Source organism: Tauraco erythrolophus, chromosome 4 (genome assembly GCF_009769465.1).
Source record: "Tauraco erythrolophus isolate bTauEry1 chromosome 4, bTauEry1.pri, whole genome shotgun sequence".
Classification (NCBI taxonomy): Eukaryota; Metazoa; Chordata; class Aves; order Musophagiformes; family Musophagidae; genus Tauraco; species Tauraco erythrolophus.
In genome coordinates this window covers 10,288,957-10,311,508 of record NC_141468.1, presented here as the reverse complement: position 1 = coordinate 10,311,508, position 22,552 = coordinate 10,288,957, and the positions used below count along the sequence as shown (strand labels likewise).

The window sequence follows — 22,552 nt, the reverse complement described above, 5'->3', positions numbered from 1 at the left end:
TGATTCTACCTGTACGAACCATAAACTCAATAATTAAATGCCAGCCACACTTAAATGCAAAGAAGCATGCACAGAATATAGCTAAATCATGTGTAGTGCAAAGACTCTTGCTTCTTCTTAACTGGGAATAGGTTTCTGATCTAAAGAGATTCCAAATTACCACCAAGAGAACTATGAAGTATAAAGAAGTCAAAGTCAATCACAGTGGAAGTCAGGTAAGAGTTAATAACTAGGTAAAATTTAATGGCAATTAAATAGCCCAAGTGGATATCTATCTCCTATAAATTATAATACAGTCAATGTTAATACACACACAATTGTACTGATATGCTTTAGCTGTTAAGGGAAATGACACAAAAGTGCAATCCTCTGTATGGACTTGTTTGTTCATGTGACAGAGCATAAGCAGAAGCTTGCTGGTACCATGTAAAAGTATCAAGTATTTTTTGTATCTGTTTGTATATCAACATTTATTTCTCACCAGAAACATCCAGGGAGAAGGCGCTTTCATACAGCATCCAAAGTGTGTATAGGTATCTGCCATCATGTAGATTGTCCTATGTGACTTTGTCAAAGTACTCATTGAAATTTTAAAGATTTATACATGTCAAGGCCAGAAGGGACCATTTCAACAATTTAATTTCAGCTGGGATCTTTAAAAGCAGCTAAATAAATTAGATAGTCAAATCACACTTGAAAATAACATCCTGAGGTGCCCTTCAGAAACAAATCTTCAAAGCTTTCAAGTCACAGAAATCTATCATACACTTTAATAGGGATTTCTCTGATTAATTGTGCGCCACGTGACCTACTGCTATGGCGTCTCAGCCAAATCTAGTACAGTGGTGCTTTCCTGGTTTATGACATCCCAGGAATGTCAGAGTGGAATTGTAGCCTCTTTCTCTTTTTTTTTTTTTTTTTTTTTTTCCAGTTATCTATTATTTAACCCATATGTAATGCAGAGGTTGCCATGTGTTTCTGCTGGGTCCCAGGTGCCTGTGAGATCTTAAAATCAAAATATTGAGGCTCACTAGTGAGGGATAAGACTAGCAGCACGTCTTTACTGTAAGTTCAGTATAAAAGCTGAGAAGTATTCTGCAGAGACTTTGTCTTCTTTGATTTTTCTAAGGTCTGGTCAGAAATCGTGAGAAATATTCACGGGACTTACAGCAACCAGCATAGATGAAATGAGAGACTGAAGTCCAGAATAGCAAGAAATCCTCACAGAATTGCTCATTTAGTTGAGTTATGTAAGCAAATATCTTATTTGTTATTTATAGTCTTTAATTTTTCATGAACAATGTTACTTTGGTGCTTGTGATAATCTATACTGAGGAAATGGAAATATATTGTAAAACTAAGTACTTGCATGGGACAGTAATTGCGATTTTATTAAACAAAAAATCTATATTTTGTGAGAAAGCGTAGCAGTTAACTTCTATCAGACAAGCCCTGCTGTAAGTATCACATAGCTGGGATGGGTCTTTCAGTCTCTACTCTCAGCTCACTCATCTTAAAAAAAAGATCCGAAGCATAATTTAAAAGGTTTATCTATCTATACAGTGAGCAAAGCTTAACTAATTAACATATACTAAGCCCTCTAAGAAACAGAAGTGAAAATGACTGCTTAAGGAACAAAGGGATACCAGGAGAGAGGGAACAGCCCAAATTGGCCGCCCTCCTCAAATCCTGCAGGGACTGTCCTGAGCCGCAAACCTTCTGCGCCTGGACTGGCATGACTGACAGTGTCAGTATAAAGAATCCCTCTGAAGGAGCGAAAACGACAGTAAATTACCTCTCGTAATTATGAGAGGAAATCTCGGTGGTCATAGCTGAGGTCAGCAGTGGGGCAGAGACGGGGCTATCGTTGCGCTGCAGCTGCTGCAGTGCACCTGGCCTATTAGTGGGGACTCACGTTTTCAGCACTGACTTCCCCTGGAGATCAATAATTAAAAAAAGGTTTTTAAAAACTATATACATCTAAGTATAGACTGTCAGGTAGAAAGTTTTGAACCATCACGAATGAAGAGTATCTAATATCTTAGCAGTGGTACCTGCTGAAAGCAATATTAAATCAAGCATGTTTTATATGCCACTTTATTAGTCCTTTATTTCTCTAGTTCCCTGTAATGAGAGTCTGTTGAGTTATTTTTATGGCCTTTGCATTTCACACTCCCAAGGTACTGACAATGGCTTTAAGGAATAAATGAGGGAGGAATAATAAGTTTCTTAAATGATCTGTAATCTTGATCTGTAATTACAGTTAAAGCAGTCACATAAAACACTTTGCTTGTAACACATTCTTTTATGGCAAGAATAGGTAGCTGTAAATATTTAAAGATGATGACCTGAACACACCAAGATATCTATTCCATCCTTCTAGTCACCTGCCAAAACTGGACCCACATTACCTAAGACCTATGCATTTATTTATTTATTTATTTTTATTCTTCACCTACACTTGTAGAGAAATCTAAAAATCTAAAAAAAACCCCACCAAAATCACCTCCAACAACCTATATATGTGAAAAAAGTTTATGAAAACGAATTATTTGATTCTAGGGACACTGCACTGTATTACTGTCATCCTCAATTTGGGCTGCACTGTCTCTCGAACTCTGTGCTCCTGTTCTACCACCTTCTTTTCCACTGGCTCATGAGAGTGCTGCTTCCAATGCACAAGAACACAGCATCAGCTAACGCACCAGAGTCACGCACAGCGTCGGGGTGTGGTATGGGCTTCACCCTTTACTCATGATCAGCAGGTGTAGCTGCCCTAATATCGGAGGAATCCGGGTGAATAAAATAGTTACAGCACAAATAGTCAGAGGATGGGGACCTGAACTTCCCAGCTCACTCCAGAATAATAGCATCTGTACAATAAATGGATTGGAATCAGCCTAGTGCAATGTATAAAACTTACTCTTTCTTACTATTGTGAATTTCTAAAACTAAATATTAAAAAATAACAGAGTATACTTGCATTCTATATGCTGAATCTTACTAATTTGCTAGATTTCAACCCTAGCTATAAAAAAAATCTACTTAATGTAATATCAGAATACTTAGTATAATTTGCTCAGACATTTAACACTAGTCTTTTTTTATTTAACCTTGAATACTAGATATTGTAGTCCTCACCTTGCAAAATACTCCTGATAATTATTTGTGGACACGAAGATGGATTAACTTAAATGTATTATTTCTATGCAATGAGATAGCCCACGTATTTGGCACTTTAGCTGTCCTTTCACATATATAGCTTAGCCCACATTTCTTAGTTTTCACCTAATCCACCTCTACTGTTCCCAAATGGCTTTTTATGAAGACAACTGTCCTCTACGGCCTAGGTAAAGACTGATGAAACTATTTTTATTATGACCTAGGAAATTATTCAAATGGAGATCTCTAGAGGCATATGGTTGGCATTATGAATATTTTACAGAATCATCTCTGAAAATCAGGCTAATAGCATATACACACGGGGCCAAGTTCCACTCTCAGTTATACCTTGGCAACCACAGTGATTTCCCATTTGGCTGTGCTATGCAAGTATTTGTTTGGCTTATTGCAGGCATGTATTTTTTATCTTCTTTTCCCTTCTTCAGCCCTGTCTTCCCGTTTCCCATATTGTTCTTATAAAGAAGACAGCTATTATCAATGTGGAACGATTATTATTTGGAAGCTACTGGTTCTGTCTCTCCTACTTCATAAATTACAGGCAATAAGATGTACACAGGAATGAGGGAAAATGTACACAAAATTATGCCTAGTGTAACAGTGTCTTTCCTGAAGCACCAAAACTGATGCAGAATGTTAAAACCACTTTGACCTCAATCCTGCTATGAACTCCATGCAGAAAAGAGCTCAGGGAAACCCACTGACTCCAGCAAGATGCCACAAAAAGAAAGCACTTCTTGAAAACTCACTGTAAGGCTGGGACTGGAGCAGGGCAAAAATAGGTCAAAATATTATGTACCCTGAGACCAAGACACAAGTATACAAGGGTTACTATTTCTCATTCTGATGTTTCTCTTTCCTTCTCTTTCTTGATTTTTTTTTTTTGTGGATAAATTCTATCTCATTTGCATTATTTCCATTTATAAATTTAAACCCTTGGTCATGAAGACAAAATTTGTTTATTTTGAATAAGAAGGCTGAGATAACACAAGACTGAAGTTATGATGAGATGTGTGACCTTACAGAGGAGCAAAAATACTTTAAGAATTAACGCAATAAGTATAATAAAATATTTACAATGCTTTATAAAAGAAAAAAAAATGCTAAAAAGATTTGTACTTACCAGAATATCTTTTCCAGCCCACTTGCACTCATCCCTTCGGGAATGAGATACAGGCCAAACAATCTAAAGACACAGAACAAAAATCACGTTGTGTTATTTCATGCTTCAATAATCACAAATTGCAGACAAAATTCTACTGAGTGTCTTTACCCAGTTTCTCTTTTCCCCATTCTTCTCTGTATTTCCTTTTCTTCCATAAAATTTGATAACAAAGAAATGAAATGATAGGAGTAAAATACGGATAATAGGAATCACAGCAAAAACAATCTTGAAATATTGTATTGTGAAGCTCAGCAGTGAATCTTGAATACTAACACTAAGAGGGTTGACTCTCCATTAAGTGAGTGTTCTTCCACTGTTTCAAATCTGATGGAATGGAATGGAATGGAATGGAATGGAATGGAATGGAGACTGAGCAAAAAACTGCAGAGGCTTACTAACAATAAATCGAATCTATGTGAAACGCAATCTCACATTGGAGTTAAGTATCAGAAATGAGGTGTTTGCCTCTTCAGTGTATCTACTAGTTCACTATTTTATTAGGTTTAGTTAATTAAATAATAAAAAAGAAGCCATGGTACTTGAAAAGTATCACACCATCAAAATAGAAATGTTTATGCTGTTCCTATAGAGCTATCCTAAACCAAGTAAAACTAAATCTGGGTTTACTGTGGTATTTGCTTAGCAGAAAATGGATCTCACCTCATACAGAGAAAATCCAGAGACCCTCACAGTCAATTATTCATGTTTTTTTGAAAAGCTTTTAGGAATTACATATAGAATAAAACATGATCTTCCCATAAAATGCCAGGCTATTCATTTGGGAACCTCAGATAATGCAATATGAATGGCCATAAGTCTGGATTACAGCCTTGGTGTTCAATATAGTTTGTTAAAAGAACATTAAAGGCAAAGTATTCAAAAAGAACAGGAAAAAGAATTAATATGGACAACAGAAGCGGTCAAAGGAGATGTTATATATGGCATTAGAAAATACAGTTTACAACTATGATTTTTAATTCAAAATTTTCTTAAAACTTAATGAAATCCAAACAGCAATCGAACATCTTAAGTCTATAAAATAAGGCTGAAAATTTTATGAGCACGTTCTCTCTCAAAGGATTCCTGCTACTTCCTGTTTCTATTCTCAGCTTAAAATGTGCAGAGACATGTGAAAATTTAAATTTACTAGGTTGAAAAACATTAACCAAACTTCTCAGATCTCCCTGAAGGATCAGTTCAAGTTCAGTTCAAGTTTTGGGCAAAGATTTCTATACTATGCAAACCAGCATTCTAATCCATAAAGTGAATGGCTAGATTTTTTTTTTCCTTATTCTCACAGCGCAATGGTTTCCTCTAATTTGGTTTAAAAGTCAGCTAAATTGAATCATTTTTAATAATGAAAAGCTTTTTGAGTTGTGCTCCTTTGGAGCCCCATGATGCTCTCAGCATTTAGATAGAAACTTTAGTTCTTTCTTACATGGCGGAAACAACAACTGGTGAAGTTCAAGCTCAAGCGCAGCACTGGCTGCATTGTGATTTTACTCGAAGTTTCTTCTGTGACCCTCCTGTCTTTAATAAACAGATCCCAAATTCTTTAAGTCTTTTGTCTCTTCTTAAATCTAAAGTCTAAATTGTAAGTCTGTTCTTTAAGTCTGTTGCCAACATTCAGTTCCATGTTAGCAACATCAGCTCTTTTTTCAATATGGTAATAATAGTATATAATTTCAAGTAGTGTTCTAAAGGTATCTGAATACTTAAGTACGCAACATATAATTCCTCCCATTCTGCAGAGCTCTTTTCTGCAATAGAAACACCTTTTTTCCTTTAATTATTCCAGATGTTTTGCACATTAAGCTATCAATCCCTCAGAGTATTCAAATAAATAGCTAGTTTCCTTTATAGCTGCTCTAAAGAGAATAGAAAAGAAAATACTCGGTTTTCCTTTTATCATTTTTCCTTAGAGAATACAAATGAATAGCCTGTCTTCCCTCTGAACAGAAAACACAAGGTATTTATTGCTATCATCTTAGGAAGCTAATAGTCAAACGGGCAAAAGGTCAGGAACACCAAGAAAAAAAATCCCTGGGTATTGAAGCAATATACCTCTCATAAAAGGGTACTCTCTGGATTTTAAAATGCGCCATCAAAATACTTAAATACAACAAATCAAACCTCCATCTCATAGTTTATCTTCTTAGCATTTTGTCTTATTAAAATAAACAAAAAATGAAATTATTTATTTACACACCAACAAAAGAACATCACTGAACTCTTTGTCAGCTTTTAATTTGTCACCAACTTTTACTGGAAAATTACACTCTCCACCAAGAATGGCAAGCTTTTATGGACCTATTCCTCTTTTATTAATACTGAATCTGTTTTGGTTTGAAAGCAGCAGAAGCAGAGTGCCTACAAGTGCTGGGTTAAAGGACAGAAATCAACACTCGGACTCCCTAACAGCTTCTTTTTATCTGCAAACAAATACAGAATAATAAGGCGGTTTTGCGGAAACTGTCATAATAGTTTATGTCATAGGTTTTTTAGCAGTAAACATGAAAGTGTCTTGTTTGGGAAATAGCTGGTTTATTCACTTATAATTTATTTTTTCATTGTCTGAAAAAGGCATTGTAGATTATACAGTGAGAGGTTATAGACTCATTATAAATTTTTCTTCATAGAGTCAGAAAATATTTTTGTTGTAATAGCATTCCTGACATCAAAACACTTACTACATAACTCATACAGTGCCCAATATAGTCTGAGTAGTAACATTAAAAGTATATATTTACATTGTATGAAACATGAATGAAAGTACCTTTTGATATTCCTTGATGTTAACCAGGTTGAAAGAAAATATGTGATCCTTTGCTCCAACGTACAGTCGACTCCGTTCTTCATCCAAGAGGAATGTATGGTAACTGGAGCTATTAGCTAGTCCATTGAAATTTATTATATTGTTGGATTCCAACATTTCTGTAAGATAAAGATAATAGTTTCTTTGTTAATATAGTCCAATAAAATACAGACTTATATTTTGACTTGTATGGATTTCATTTTACGAATTTATATTTATGGAGTAGAAACTAGTGAAAGTGTTATGTACCTGGGCCCGTGAATGTTTTTATTTCAAGTACTCAAACCCAAACTGCTTGAGAGATTCAGCTCTACATAAACAAAGGTCAAAACATCAGTGAAATCAATTAAAATCCTGTATGAGGTTTTAGGTGGTAAAATTCTATCCATGTAACTCATCAACTGTTGGAAAATGTTCAATTTTGTTCAATCAATGAGATTTATAAGGATAAATCTGAGCATAACCAGACGATAAAAACCACATCTGAACACAAAATCTCCTATTTCCAACATACAAAACTATTTCATACAGATCTGTAAGTTATGAGAAAGGGGATAAGAATGATGAGTTGACAAGGTAAAATAACATGTACAATCTATTCTTACATATATTATTATCTTCCCTTCTTACTGACACAGACAGTATGTTGTTCTCTTGCTTGGAGTTGTGTTTATCCATCACAAGAATAAAACTAGAGAAGATAATTCTGCTTCTGTTTAAACTTAAAAATAATTTTCTAGTTCTCATACTCCTCACAGAGAATCAAAATGCCAAGGGCAGGATTTTTTTTAAGTACAAGAATCCACAGAATCCTCTTACCTATTCACAAACATTAACAAAGACTTACACATTTTCCTGAAATGGCTTAAAATATTTTTTTCGTAACATAATACAGACCATATTCATATAGACTTTTGGGAAAACAGTCTTTCTTAATTCAAGTCTGCCTACATTGATATCAGTACCAAAGCCAAACCACCTCTATCATTGCAAGGCATGTCTGCAATAGAAAGTCATTGATAAGAAGCTTTCCCTGTGATGACAAATCCTACACGGTTCAAGTCCTGACCTGGTGATGTACAGAGGCAAATACGCAGCTTTAGGAGCAGGAGCAGTTCCACCAACATCAGTGCAGCTCCCCATAACAGTACCCATGAGGACAGATGAGAAAGGGAGTGAATACATTGGGATCCAATGGCTGATGGCCAAAGGGCACAGCCAGACCTTCGGGCATTTGACATTTGTGTCAGCTCTGCTGTAAGTGCAAGTCAAGGATGCGTGTCAATCCTCCCAAAACAGCTGCCAAATGCTTGGATGTCTAGGATTTGCCTAACATTGCAGCTACCTGCTAGGATTTTTTGGTTAAGATCACTCTCATTTTCCACCATTACTCCAACTGATGACTGAGCATAAGATAGCATCCCCTATGCTGCTAAAAATCAAGGTGAATCTCTTGTTAAAATAGAAGCTTCTGCTTAATTTTCTTTTTAAACTCGTTTTCCATCTTTTTTTTTCCTGCTTTTATTTTAACTAGAACGAGGAAGATGTTAGGTGGGGTTTTTTTGGACTTATATAACAGTGGTACTCATGATTTTACAGAATTTCAGCACCTGCAGTTTAGGATGTTAAACCTATATTTTATATTCACTTATACCAGGTGCGTTTTGAAGCAAGCTGATACTCTATAACGGCAAGAATTAGTAGGCAACATATTCAAGGAAGATAAAGATGACACTAAAAGTTCAAGCTAGATTTGCCCCAGTATTTGCAGTTACTTGGAAAAACTCTCACTAGCACCGAAAAGAGTTAATTTGTGTAGGAGTGTAGCAAAGTGTCAGAGCATGCACTATATTTTTTTTCATTATTCTATGTTTTTTCTGGCTAAATATAACTATACATTTGTATTACAGAATACTTTTTAAAACTTGTACTGCTCAAGACATAAGTTCTCAATTTTTTAATTTTTTTTTTTTTTTAATGTAACAAGAAGAAATCAAATCACCGCAAGCAGTCTTGTCAAAATAATTCTTCTGGCTTCCTGTCAAGTTCTAGAATTTGACTGTATTGTCCTCCAGTTCACTTATTTGCATTTTGTTAGAGACTTTACTAATTCTCTTTACATTGTAATGACTGATTCAGATGTTGAATGTCGAGTCGCTCAATAGCGAATGATGCAGATGATTGATTGCTTAACTTGTCTTAGAATTCTCTTGGCTAGAAATGCTTTGCTGTCATCTGTGTCTGATCATTTTTCTTATAATATAGCTGTCAAAAACCTTTGTAATTTTTTCATCTTTCTTGGTTTGAACTCACACAGGTATGATTCCGCCCTTTGTGGCTGTGGCATAAAGAAAAGTGTCTGCTGAAGTCAACGTTACACAAATGTAAAGCTGATATAAATGGAAAGAAGATCAATTAGGCACACAGCTACTTGGTTTAAAACAAGCCTGATATGATTTTGCTAATGCAGTGTTCTAAATATTCATAGAATCATAGAATGGCATAGACTGGAAGGGACCTTAGAGATCATCTAATCCAACCTCCCTGTCATGGGCAGGGACACCTCTCAACTAGATCAGGCTACTCAAGGCTCTGTCCAACTTAGCCTTGAACACCTCCAGAGAGGGGGCATCCACAACTTCTCTGGGCAATTTATTCCAAAGTCTTACCACCCTCGTACTGAAGAATTTCTTCCTGAGATCTAATCTAAATCTGTTCTCCTTCAACTTAAACCCATTTCCCCTTGTCCTATCAGTGGACACTCTTGTAAAAAGTCCCTCCCCAGCCTTCCTGTAGGTTCCTTTCAGGTATTGGAAGGCAGCTATTAGGTCCCCCCGAAGTCTTCTCTTTTCAAGGTTGAACAATCCCAGCTCCCGCAACCTGCCCTTGTAGCAGAGGTGCTCCAGCCCCTGGATCATCTTTGTGGCCCTCCTCTGAACACGCTCCAACAGATCTATGTCTCTTTTATGGTGGGGACACCAGAACTGGACGCAGTATTCAAGGTGGGGTCTCACAAGAGCAGAGTAGAGGGGGAGAATCACCTCTCTTGACCTGCTGACCACGCTTCTCTTGATACTTCCCAGGATGCGGTTGACCTTCTGGGCTGCATGAGTGCACTGCCGGCTCATGTTGAGCTTCTGATGTTTCCTTTTCCTTCTAATATTCATGAAAAATGCCAGATCATAACATTGGAGTCTAAGGTTTATTATGGCCAAGAGTAAATTACATCATCATCTTTACTGTTCATATGTCCCCACAGTATAACTTAAAAGGACCAGGTGTAGCTGTGCAGGGAAACATATATATATTATTCTTTCTTTCCATTTTCTGTGACTCTTTAGAGTATGCAACAGTGTTAAAGGCAAAATTGGTGCGGGTTTTTTTGGAACTTGCAATTTAAAATCAAACTAAAACTACTTCTTTATTGTCTTCTCTAAGATTAGGACATTTCTCCTGGGTTTTATTCCAGTGTCTGTCCTATTGTCCCATTATTGACTTTTGCACCAGATGACCAGATTTCCAGAGTCTATTACCCAAAATATTAGGCCTAAGCATATTTCAAGCAGTGTACTTCGAATCACGCGAAATCAGCTTTCTATTTAACAGAAATCAAGTTGAGAATATAGGTTGAGGAGAAAAATGTCATTTGGGTGCTGATGATTCTCATTCACTACTAATTCAATTAGGATTGAGTTACATCAGAACTAACAGGTGAAAAGCTAAATAATTTCTGCAGTTCCTTTGCTGTTTATTCTAACTTGCATGTATTTCTCCAGTGATTAATATGGCTTCACATGACATTCTGGAAAGGGCTGTTGAAGAGCAAAACAATGGCATTTCCACAATCAATACAAATTAAGTATTCCACTTCCTCAAATTAATTAGTTTCAAAGTGTTTACCATCCTGTGTCTTTTCAGTATCCAGCCAGTGACCATCGCTGAGAGAATAACAGAAACAGTAGTGATGGGGCACACTCCCAGAAGGGCACTGACAGCCATCAATTCTGTTAAATGTCAATCAGTCACGATGGCAAGGTACATGGCTGATCAGTGCTAAAATAAACCAAGATTTACAACAAAGATTGCATTGTAATGCCAAGAGGAAAATGATATAATTCTTTCAGTAAGTCAATTAAATTAATACTGTCTACTATACATACCCTGATTCTTTTCCATTTTTTGTTGCTGTTGCTCTTATTAAAGGTCGGCATATCCATGACCTATGCAGACAGATAATGGTTGCCAGTACTTAAAGTTATTTTTTTAAATCCTCTATGCTTTGTCCAGTTATTTTTACTGCAAAGATGGTAACATTAGTCCACCAGATGTTGCAGCCAAGTACCATTTCTTCAGTAATTGCTCAGAGAGCAATTTCTTATTTCTTATTGATGCATCCTCAGCTGTAGCCATGCCTGTTGTTTTGAACAGGAATGAATGAACCCTATAACACTAACCACTGCACATTATGACTCTAATATTGTCTATAAAATGCTGTATGAGGTAAGTTTAGAGTGGGTGTTGATATTTTGAAGGGAATAAAGACTTTATTGCTTTTGTTATTGGTACTTCCCACATTTATTAAGAGTGTTCCAGGTGACCAAAACTAACGGTTTGAAATGCACCATATCTTAAAACCCCATCATATTATAATGAATTTTCACTTGTGATGATCACTGAAACCAACTGGAGGTTGTTTCTCAAGGTTTGTGGTCCACACTCCCCTACTAAGCACTTAATTCACCGTCCTGACTTGCTTGCTCCATCTTACTCGCCTTTCTCTGCCAGTGTCCAAGCTTGAAGTATTTGACCTTTTTTCAGTGTGCCTTTCTTTAGACTCTGTATGGCTTTTCTTCTATTAACTGATGTTTCTGTTGATCCAGTCTGACTTGTGTCAGAGCATTCGCTTTGCCAGGCCAAGCTGGCAAATTTACAGAAGAAAACCAGTCCTTAATTCTTGCCTTCCTTTTAATACACGATTATTTAATTTGCTAATGGAATCGCAACTTAATAGTATGCATACGCACAGAGGGCTAAATTCCTGCAGTGAAATCCATGGAGATATGCTTGCACAAGGAAAGTAGATTTGGTTTATTTTTATGACACTTTTTTCATTAAAGAATAAGCCAGAAAAACCACAGCTATAACTCAGATTAATACAGTCAGGCAGATCCTGAGGTTTGCTTTATCCATGGTTGGTATTCTACTGCAAACCTCGTTTTATGTCTGTGTTCCTTCAGCGGAGTTTGTCAAGAGGAGAACAAAACAAAAGAAAACCATCTTATTTTTTTGCTTATCTGCTTTCAGGCAAACTGTCTGTTTAGGAAGAGGGAGTTTGTGTAACAAGTCAGAAAATTTGTGAGCTCTGGCCTGCCTTCCTGTTACAGACTTCACAATAACATGCCAGCCAAGATTATTTCTGTGGATAAGGATCAAAGGGCCATATCAATTTCTAGGAAAATGAGAGAAAAGGTCTCCCAGCTTCCTCACTAGGATTCAGATCTGGCCCTGTCCTAGTACTGGTGACTCCACAGTGACTGGATTATGGAGGCAGTTCTGCTCGTCATAACATGCTTGTGAATCAAACGAGTGGGCTGCTGGTTGCACAAAACTCTCAACCTTCATTCCTTTGCCAGCAATGATAGGATCTCGCTGTGTATCTCCTAGAAGTAGATAAAAGATGAGTCAACGCGTATTATGCCATCAAACAGGGATTGTGCTGAACTGTGAGCAATGCCTCCCACAACGTCATGCTAGAACATTTCCTTCTTCTCTCGCCAGGCTTTTACTTTGGCTACGGAGTGTCAGGTGGCTGCATGTTTGCACACGTATTTGTTGCTTACACAGATGCATATTGTGCCTGTTCTGTATATCAGCATGTATATCTGTCCAAATAATCCCGGGTATGAATTAGTCATTACTCTTTGAGTGATTATTTGCTGAATTCTAAGATGCTAATTCTACCGTGCAAGGAAAGAAGTGGGTATTTCAACTTTCAACCTCTCCTGTAGCTTCCCCATTTTATTGCTCTGAGTGTCAACGGTGAAGTCAGCCCCTGTCAAACAGTTAAGGAAAAGGCAGGGACTGGCAGGAAATCAAGACAGTTTCCTGCCAGGCATTAGCCAGCAGAACGCATTTGGCAAAACCAGGGATATAAGAAGGGAAAAGGCACCAGATTTGCTGTGAGTCCCTTCTCCATCCGAAAGAGACAATGGCTCCCATGCACACCGCGGGATATTTCCACATATTATAAAAGTTGACAGGAGCTAACTGAGATGGGTGCTTGTCAGGCAAGTTTGACCCATCCCAACTTTAATGCTTGGTAACATGGCCAATGGCCTGAAGCATAACTTTTTTTTTTTTTTTGACTCCCCCCAGGATTCGACTACTTTGTACTTCAATTACTTTCTTTCATCTACACCTCAGACAGCACTGGGACCTTAGAATCCAGCCTTTAGTGAGGAGAATGGTTCAGCAACCTACTCTAAGAAAAAATAAGAATCTTGCTAACAGTCTATGGCATAATTCAAACTCCTACAAACGCAATTAATTAAAACAAAGGACAGCTAATTTAGCCATTGTTTAATATTTCATCTGAGATAAAAGATAAATAATTTAAAAAAATAATCACAGAAATCTTTGTTTTGTTACATCGTTAACTAGTCAGGCTATCTTTTAGTCTTTTAGTAACATTCAAACTGTTCCAATATTTCCAAATTATTTTTAGCAATTAGCTTTTGATTTCATATCAGGAGCAGGAGAAAAAAGATACAGAAAAATCACCAAAACCCTCCTCAAAAAGTTATGCTTTCACATAATTTTAGAATTACATTGCTTGAGAATATCAGAAAGTCTTCAGTTTTATCTGAAATGAAACAAAAAACAGGTTTATAAAGTGTATGAGATCACAGAGTGTAATAAGTGGTTTATCCATTTTTAGAAATGTAACGTGAAAACTTTTGTAATCAGCACCTTTGTTTTTTTGCTACATTATGAGCCAGATAAACTTGAAACTACACAGCATTTGTTGTTGATGGCAATTCAGTGTTATTGTAATTTGAATGAGATAAATCACTGGGAGAAAAGGGAGGGTTATCTTATCAGTAATCAAAATACAATTGGAACAGAGCCTCTCACATCTGTTCAATCAGTCCTAGCTTTCATCCTCTTCATCTACCTTATCATAACAGTTGCCAATCACCTGGTTTCACTGCACTCTACATTCTACTGCAAAGAGAAAAAAACAGAACCTTTTTTTCCAGAAAACTTTTGTTTCTGAGAGAACAGTGTAGTTCAGAAACATAGTTCGGGGAGCTATGTTTTCCTTAAAATTACCAATTAGAAGTAGCTAGGACAAGATATACAGTTTTTAGTGCATTCATGACGTAAACCAAGCATTTTAAATGAAACACTCCTGCCTACCTTCCACTGCAGCAAAGAAAACGTGAGGGTCATGAGTATAGTTTGATTAAAACCAGATACTTGGAAGGAGGAATGTTGCACCGATGTTTTGTTTCAGTTGCACCGGCACAAGCATGGACTCCTTTGACTTCAAAATACTGATGCATATGTTTTTTATACTGTAAAACTGAGAGAAGATTTTAGCTCATTAATGTCAGCGCTATTTAGCTACATGACAGCCCTTAAAGTGTTTTTGATTTGAATAATTGAAGGGGTCACATGATATTTCAAAGACATAAAACATTTAGATTTTTAAAGCTAACCTGTTTTCTCTTTATTGTTTGCATTATTTGTCCTTTTTGTCTCTGGAAGTGAATCCAGATTATCCCTATTGCTCAGTTGTTTTCTTATAAAACATAAGAAATAGTAACATTGAGCTAAACAAAGACTTGTAAAGCTTGATTTCATATATTCATAAAATTATTCTAACATCCCATATTATGAATTTGGCTTTGTGAGAAAGGGTATGGCACATATTTCACTGTGAACTCGACAAGTATTTAAGCACAATATTGTTACGAAATCACAAACATAAATATGACCTACAGGATTTTTTCATGTGTGATGAATCAGGCAGAAATATATGACGGCAAAAAGAGATCAGGATCTGGTTTTCCTAAGCAGTTATATATCTAAGAGAAAATTTATCTGGCTTAAGATTTGAGTAGGTAACATCTTTGCTACCTCCCATTTGTGCTGGTATAAGGAATGCTCAGGAGAAATAATGGAAGAGATGTATTGTACCAATGAGCCCCTAGCTGTTAAGGACAACATCTATAATTCTCAAGGTTTTACAAAATGTGGCAAAATAATATGGCAAAATACTGAGTTAATGAGAATGGTTTCTAAACACGCTAACTCAAATAGTAGAAACACTGCAGGCATATTAACTCAGCCCTCTACTTTGGCTGCTATATCCTCAATGAGCTTGGTTAGCTCAACACGGCACTGCATGACCATAAATTGCACCATCTGAGCAAGCACAGGTAAACAGACACCTAAATCCCATTCATTAAGTAACTTGACTATCAGATCTAGTTGGTAGTTCATCAATTCTCAGCTATTTGTATGATAATGCTGGCAAGTTGGTCTTCAACGAGCAGAACTGGTACTGGTTATCTAGAAAGCGAAATTGTTGGTAGGTGTCACTTCAAGGATTACCTCAACTACAAACAGTATCATCCTTGCCTCATTAAATATCATATCACAGAGGCATGAACACCTTTTCAATTACTAACAGCACAGACAGTTGTTTTCCCAGAGCATAGATGTACTTCAGTTGGCCAAGTGGAGACGAGCTGGGAAGACTGTCACGTCCTATCCTCTGCATGGTCTATCCACATGTCGGATCCAAGCACAGCATGGAGCACTATTTTTACTCACTGGCTATTCCCAAAAAAAGCAGGATACAAATTTCCAATTAATGAACAGGACAAAAGCAAAGCAGGAAAGGAACCGTTGCTTTATAGGCACACCTACTTGCTCAAAATATTGACCGTGCTGCAGTAGCGACACACCTGAGCTAGCCTGAAACTCACTCATGTGCTCGTAGTGTCTAAAACCACTGGCTAAGAGGCTAGCAAAGATTAATTGATTTTGTTCCTCATCTAATTGTGCCTTGATGAAGCTGCATGTTGAATGACTAGGGTGTTACATCAGGCTAAGCAGGCGAGCTACTTTGAAGTTAGCTCAGGGAATTTGACTATACTTTGTCGTAATCATGATAATGAATGAAAGTCAGATATACTCAATGTAAAGACAAAATGTCTATACACTGGTTTTTGGACAAGTACAATTTGAGAAGGTTAAATTCACTTCCTCTTCCAAAGAACCATTATTTCTGAAAAAAACTTCTCAGGTGAAAATAAAATTGTCTGGGTAATGTCAAAACCTGTCAAGACGTTCGGGGACTATTAGCAGCAAACTACTTAAAATACCATGATGTTTTAGAAAATTCCTTTCTGAAAAGCTGGCCTAGTGAGAAGGTCATTTTTCTCATTCATCTCTTAGTAACACTGTCCTTTATCTTAAATGCTAAACAACTGAACCTGAAAGTCCAAAATCCAGTTAATGTCTTTACACATACATACCACAGACAATTAGGAATCAAAAGTAACAACATTGTTGATAAGTGTATTGGAGTTGCAACTGTGATAAAAAAAATCTTTTCTCCTGCAAGTATATACCTTTTGCAGGGCAAAGAGTATTAAAGTTTTTTCTAACTCTTACAGAAATCTTGGTTTCAGGTACCAAAGCAACGTACTTCAAAAACAAATGAGCTCATTTAAAAGAGTTAATAAATATGAGGCGCTAAGTTTGTTAGGGATATCAGGGGAAATTTTCAAAAAGCCCAGTGGTTCTATTTTCAAGTGTGATTTTGGTATTTGACAACCAAGTTACCATTGACTCTTGGTGAGGCTTATGAAGTAGGTCCGTGAAGGATTTAGATGTCAAATTTGAGACAGTGAAAGACTGAGGGCAACCTGCAGTGGGTCAGCCATCAGTGAGTGAGGGTGTGAACTTCACCGGCATAGGAGTCTGCAAGAGAGAGTGCCTCTCTACAGCTTAAAATACTATTGAAAAATGTAGGGGAAAATCCAACAGAGGTAGACTTGATCTGAAAACAAACAAGTCCTTCTTTGATGTTTTTTTTTTATTACTAAGCTGACAATCTAAAACTGCACAAATTATTTACTAAGGTGAATTAGTTAATATGCACAATGGGGTTAGGAAGCTTCCCTAGCAAATTAGCTGTGTATGCAGAATTACAAAACAAAATAAGTAGTACTTCAGTTTTCAGAACTTCACGGACAGATTTATGATGAAAAATGCATTTGACCTGCTTCAAAACAAGTCTTTTTATGCTTGAAAATAATGTATGAAACTCGTGTGTCTATCTGTCTAACAATTCTTCAAAGCCCTGTGATTAATAAGATGCAAATAGACTTTGGGGTAGTTCTACTTGTAGGTAAATCACTATATTTTGTATAGCAGCTGGCTTAGATGGACTGTGTCCAGCTTTTCTTATATGGGTACAAATCAGTGACCTCATATTTTCAATTTCCGACATAGCTATCAACACTCCTTCTGTTAAAATTTGTTTTTGCAGAGTAGGATCCACCCTTCACTTTGATCACATATCCTGCACTTTCAGGAACTGTCTTTTTACATTAATAGGACAGATGAGTAAAATTCATACTTGGATTTACATCCTTCTCTCTTCTGATAGCTCTTGTTTTCTCTAATCCATAGGGGAAGGTTTGGATGAATTTCAAGGGGTTGAAAGTACTGGCTGCAGTTGAAGTCTGTGTAGCTCACATACAGATATACACAGCTCTGCTAATGCACCTTAATTGCAGCAAAAGGAAGGAGACACTTCTAACCACTAACCCTCCTTGCACAGAATTCAGTGCTAAAATAGAGTAAATGATGATGCCCAATTTTGTTCTTAATTTACCCTTCTGAAAATTAGTGGAGTTACACCATGGATAAAATAATGTGATTGCTGCCACCCGGAGAATATATTTAGTGTCCATTAGATAAAATATTACTTAAAATTAGTTAATATTATTTATCAAATGCTTCCAGCAGTACCAACAATCTGTTAGGTTCAGTTCTGTACAACGGAATTTCCAGTTCCTCCCTTCCATCCAAATGTCACAAAAAATAATTAATAATGAAAGAGCAGCAAAGCCTCCAATAACATTTCTAAACTCAAAGTGAATTTCCTCATGATTTCTATGATTCTCATGCTTAATGCTGCTCTATCAATCAAAGTTTTAAATTTCTTTCAGGCTACACAAACCAAAATAGCTCTACTTTCATTTTTTTTCCAATTATTACACACTCAGATGGGGAATAAGAAATTTCTAATTAACCACTAGATTCAAAAGGGAAAATAAACCTTAAATACAATGTTTTCATTAATTTTCTGGATTCTGAACATACTCCAAAGGTGCTGGGAGTAGTGCATCTCTATCTAAAATTTCATGACATGCAAGCAAACTTTGAACTGTAATTCTGTTAACACCAAGAAATTATAGCGTAAAGTGTTTGAACTAGTTTTAAAATCTCCAAAATGTCTTAATCCACTTCACACAACACACAGTTAAGCCGTGGAAGTTCTCGACATGGGCTGTTGCAGATGGTAGAATTGTTTATAGTTTCAAGGGATAAAGTGATAAAATCAAGAAAAAGAAATCCTTGAAACGCTTTTAAATTTAGATATACGGCCTCTAGCTCACCAAGTTCCTGAAATTCAAATTGTAGGAGATTTAGAGAGCATTCTGAGGAACTATCACTATCTGATTGACCTAATCCTATGATCTTCTCCTACTATGGAGAATTTCTATTATGGAAAGTCCGTATTATGTGTTTGCTTTGGCTGTTGTTGGAGACAGCATATTTCCCACCTAGTCACGTGTGGATGAAAGTGCAGCCATGACTTAAGTCTTGAGAAGAAAAGTCAAACTGTAAGACATGAAATGTAATTGAGTAAAATAGCTGCTGTCACTCCCTTCCTACCTGGACCACGCTCTGTGGCTGCTGATGGGGCCTCCCTGACTCACTATCCTCCCGCTCTCTCTCCCCTCCTCAAAGACTTTGGGGCCTCCCTGGGTGAGTGGAAGTATTTGCAAACAGCATCATTTCACCCTGATTGAATCCATCTTCCGTAAGAGCATTTCAGCCCCTAATTCCTTCTAAATACCTTTTGTTTTGAAATAACTTGTCCATATTTGACGTGAACTTGTTCATCTTTTAAGTGAAGCTCAGAAAGACCCGTCAGCAACTTCCAGTAGAGATGGAAGAGGGAAAGTGAGTGGATTATCAGCACTCAGGTAGCACCTGCGGTCTGGCTGGGCTTAATGCATGACAAGATTTGGATACAACTTCGTGATGCTTGACCCTTGAGCACAAGTTCATTTGCTTAAAGACATGTCAATGTAAATATAGTTGGATTTGTTTGAACACCAAATCACCTGGTGCATCAGGCTCTATTTAAGGCAGTCCCAGAAAGGGATTCAAAGATAATCAAAAGAAACTTTAGGATGTTTTGACTCCAAGCACACTCAGCCAGTCCCACCTGAAGCAGCTTGTAGTGGGTTCTTGGTGAATGCTATCAGCTGAAATGGCCAAACTGCAGCATGTCCAGTCACATCTCCTCCCACCTTCTGCAGCAAATGTCAGTAAGAAGGAGGTGACATGCATAAAAATTACAACTGGAAAAGTGAAAATACTGTTCCAAAAGTAACAGAAAAAAATGATATTTTGTTCAATTAAATTAAACATGAAGGGAGGAGGGGAAAGCTGATGTGACTGCCTATCATGCTAAAAATTCATCTGTTCACAGTTTTTTTTTTTTATTCTTTTCCTTTCTCTTCATACTAGCACAAAGGAGATCTAGTTCACACCACTGATTCTAGGTGTCTCATCAGTCTAAAGAAATGATAGTTTATTCATTGCATCACCACAATAGCATCATTATCCTCAGCGTTAGCATCAGGAATAAAGTTCAGGGGAATTTTGCAACAGAGAAGAGAAATAATGAAAGTTTTATGTTTCTGAGGCTCCAGTGGAATATCAACGAGAATCATTTTTTGCTCAAGCCACAAAAACTGCACTTTTCTTACCAAGACAGAGATCAAAGATCACATTCATATAATTTACTTTGGGTTCCTGTCAGAACAGAAGCCTTTAGAGGATGACCTGTAGACTGACGGTAATAATGAAATGGCCCAGGAACACTGAAACGAAAAGCAGAGTTTGCCTCCTTTTCTATATTATGTAAAATAAGAATTACCAAAACGTAACTATTTCTGCAAAATGTACTGCACATTTTAATTTATTTTGTTGTTTCACACTCTACATTTCTTTGAACTTTGAGTGACTTAGAACAGGATCATTTTTCACCTGAATTCAGTAACCGTTCTCCATTGGCACCAAATTGCCACGCCTGCACAATGAGTTTAACGACTTGCTTATGCGAGTTGTGTAGCCTCAGTGAAAGTTTGGTTTATGTAAAGGACACATTAAAAATTGGAATGTTTTGGGGGAAAAGGCAGGGCACTTTCCACTTATCCTCCCAGACCCAATGATATTATTCATTCTCAGCAGCTCCACTGGTTACTCTGCTAATTTCCCTCCAAAAGAATGCTCCTTTGGGTGCAATATTCAAGTGTGTATGTATGTCAACTGCCACACAGGCTTCCAAATGCCCACATTGATCCAAGATACCATGAGTCACTGTTGACAGATAGGAACATTCACACAAAAACCCCGTTGAAAGTTCAAGGAGAACTCACATTTTTCCTTGATGGTCGCACACTAACACATTGTGGTTAATGGTATACTCTAGAGATTTGCAAAAAAAAAAAAAAAAAATCAAAACCAATATTTTAAAGTTGCAGTTCACCTAAAATTGAACAGGACACTGATTCAGTGTTTCCAAATTAAAGCAACACTGGGTGGTTCCAAAGAGCCAGGTTTCAGCTCATAGAAATCGGTGTAACTTCATTGCTCTATCGTTTTTAGCAAACCCAAATTAATTTATAGCAGATGTGGATATAACTTAAAGTCTTAAAATGAAGTGTACTAAACGTGTCTCAAACTCCTCATCATCTAGCAGGATTTTGATTAAATCTGGAATAAACTAATATCACAATAAAGTTTCTACATGTTTATAATGTTTGAAAGCTAAGTAATACCCAAGATATTACAAAGCAGCACCATAACATTCTGTTGTAAACTACATTCAGACTTCTAAAATAGCTGGGGAAATGACTCCGTGTCTTGATGATGAAGAGGTTTCCTATTGACACACACATATTGGAAAATCTTCAAGGACGGATATCTCACTGTCTTGAAATCAGTGAATCTTGAGCTTCCATGGAGCACCACCAACCCATGTGCAACTAATGCAGTACTTTTTCCAAAGTTAAACTTTTTGAAAGTTTTCAAAAGTTATTGTAACCATTTCTTTTTCCTGTACTGTCAAATAAATATTCAAGGTAAAGTATTTTGTTTTGTTGTTGGGTTTATTTTTTAATTTTTTTTTTCCTTAAACAAATGTAATTCCAGCAGCAGCTGACATAGCTTCTAATATAATAGCAAGCATTTGTGTTTATTTCTAGCTAGTCTAATTATGAAAGGTATCAGGGCAGATGTGTTTTCTTTTTGTAGCCACTAATACTAATTTGACCTACTGGGGAAACAATTTCAAAATGTCAACATTTGCATGCCTGAACCCTGCTACGAACTAAAAGGATTCGTGCGCAGAGGTCCTGCCTCAAGCTGTGACATACTACTTACCTCCTCAGAGGGAGTTAACACATTAATTTGAACAAATGAAATTAGAACAGCCAACTCTCCATGGTGGTCAGAGGAAAAGTACCCTGACCATAGTGGCTGATTGCAGTTTACGTGGCATATTGCTTAATTAAACTGCAGCATGACAGCTCAATAGGGAGTGCATAAACACCCCACAAAAGATGAGGTCTTCAAATTTGGAGGTATATATGAACGTAGTACCCAGTTCCCTAAAAGTAAAGTTACTGTTGCCCTTTTTAGAAGTATAAGCTTTGAGATTTAAGACAATAATTTACACATTTGCTGTATATGCTGGTTTCTGCAGATGTATATTCCAGAAAGCACTCCTGAGATTCAGATGCTAACAAGTTTGAACAGAAATCTGGTAGAAAGGTCCACAAGTCGAGGAAGCTTGCATCTGCTCCACTGCTTAGTTCAACCAGTTCATGACCCTGGAGGTCTAATCCAAAGCCAAGCAAAGGCAGTGGGATTTTACTGATTGTGCTGAAAACTGAACCAAGCCAATGGATTAAGGGTATGGTTCCTACAGGACCTGTATTTTCAGGAACTTCCTCCAAAATATTTACCCTTATAACCTCAAAAACGTTTTTTAAAAAGTATGCACTTTA

At 36.9% G+C, this 22,552-nt stretch overlaps 1 protein-coding gene across 1 annotated transcript in view; it reads right to left on the bottom strand.

Annotated features, from left to right (window-relative positions):
• The window catches only part of SEMA3A (semaphorin 3A), a 169,876-nt gene that overhangs the window by 112,723 nt on the left and 34,601 nt on the right, over positions 1–22,552 (bottom strand). Inside the window, exons 3-4 of the mRNA XM_086611182.1 lie at positions 7,122–7,279; positions 4,304–4,366 (exon numbers count right to left, since the gene is read on the bottom strand). Coding sequence (XP_086467308.1) covers positions 4,304–4,366; positions 7,122–7,279 — 221 coding nt within the window. The remainder of the gene's footprint in view (positions 1–4,303; positions 4,367–7,121; positions 7,280–22,552) is intronic.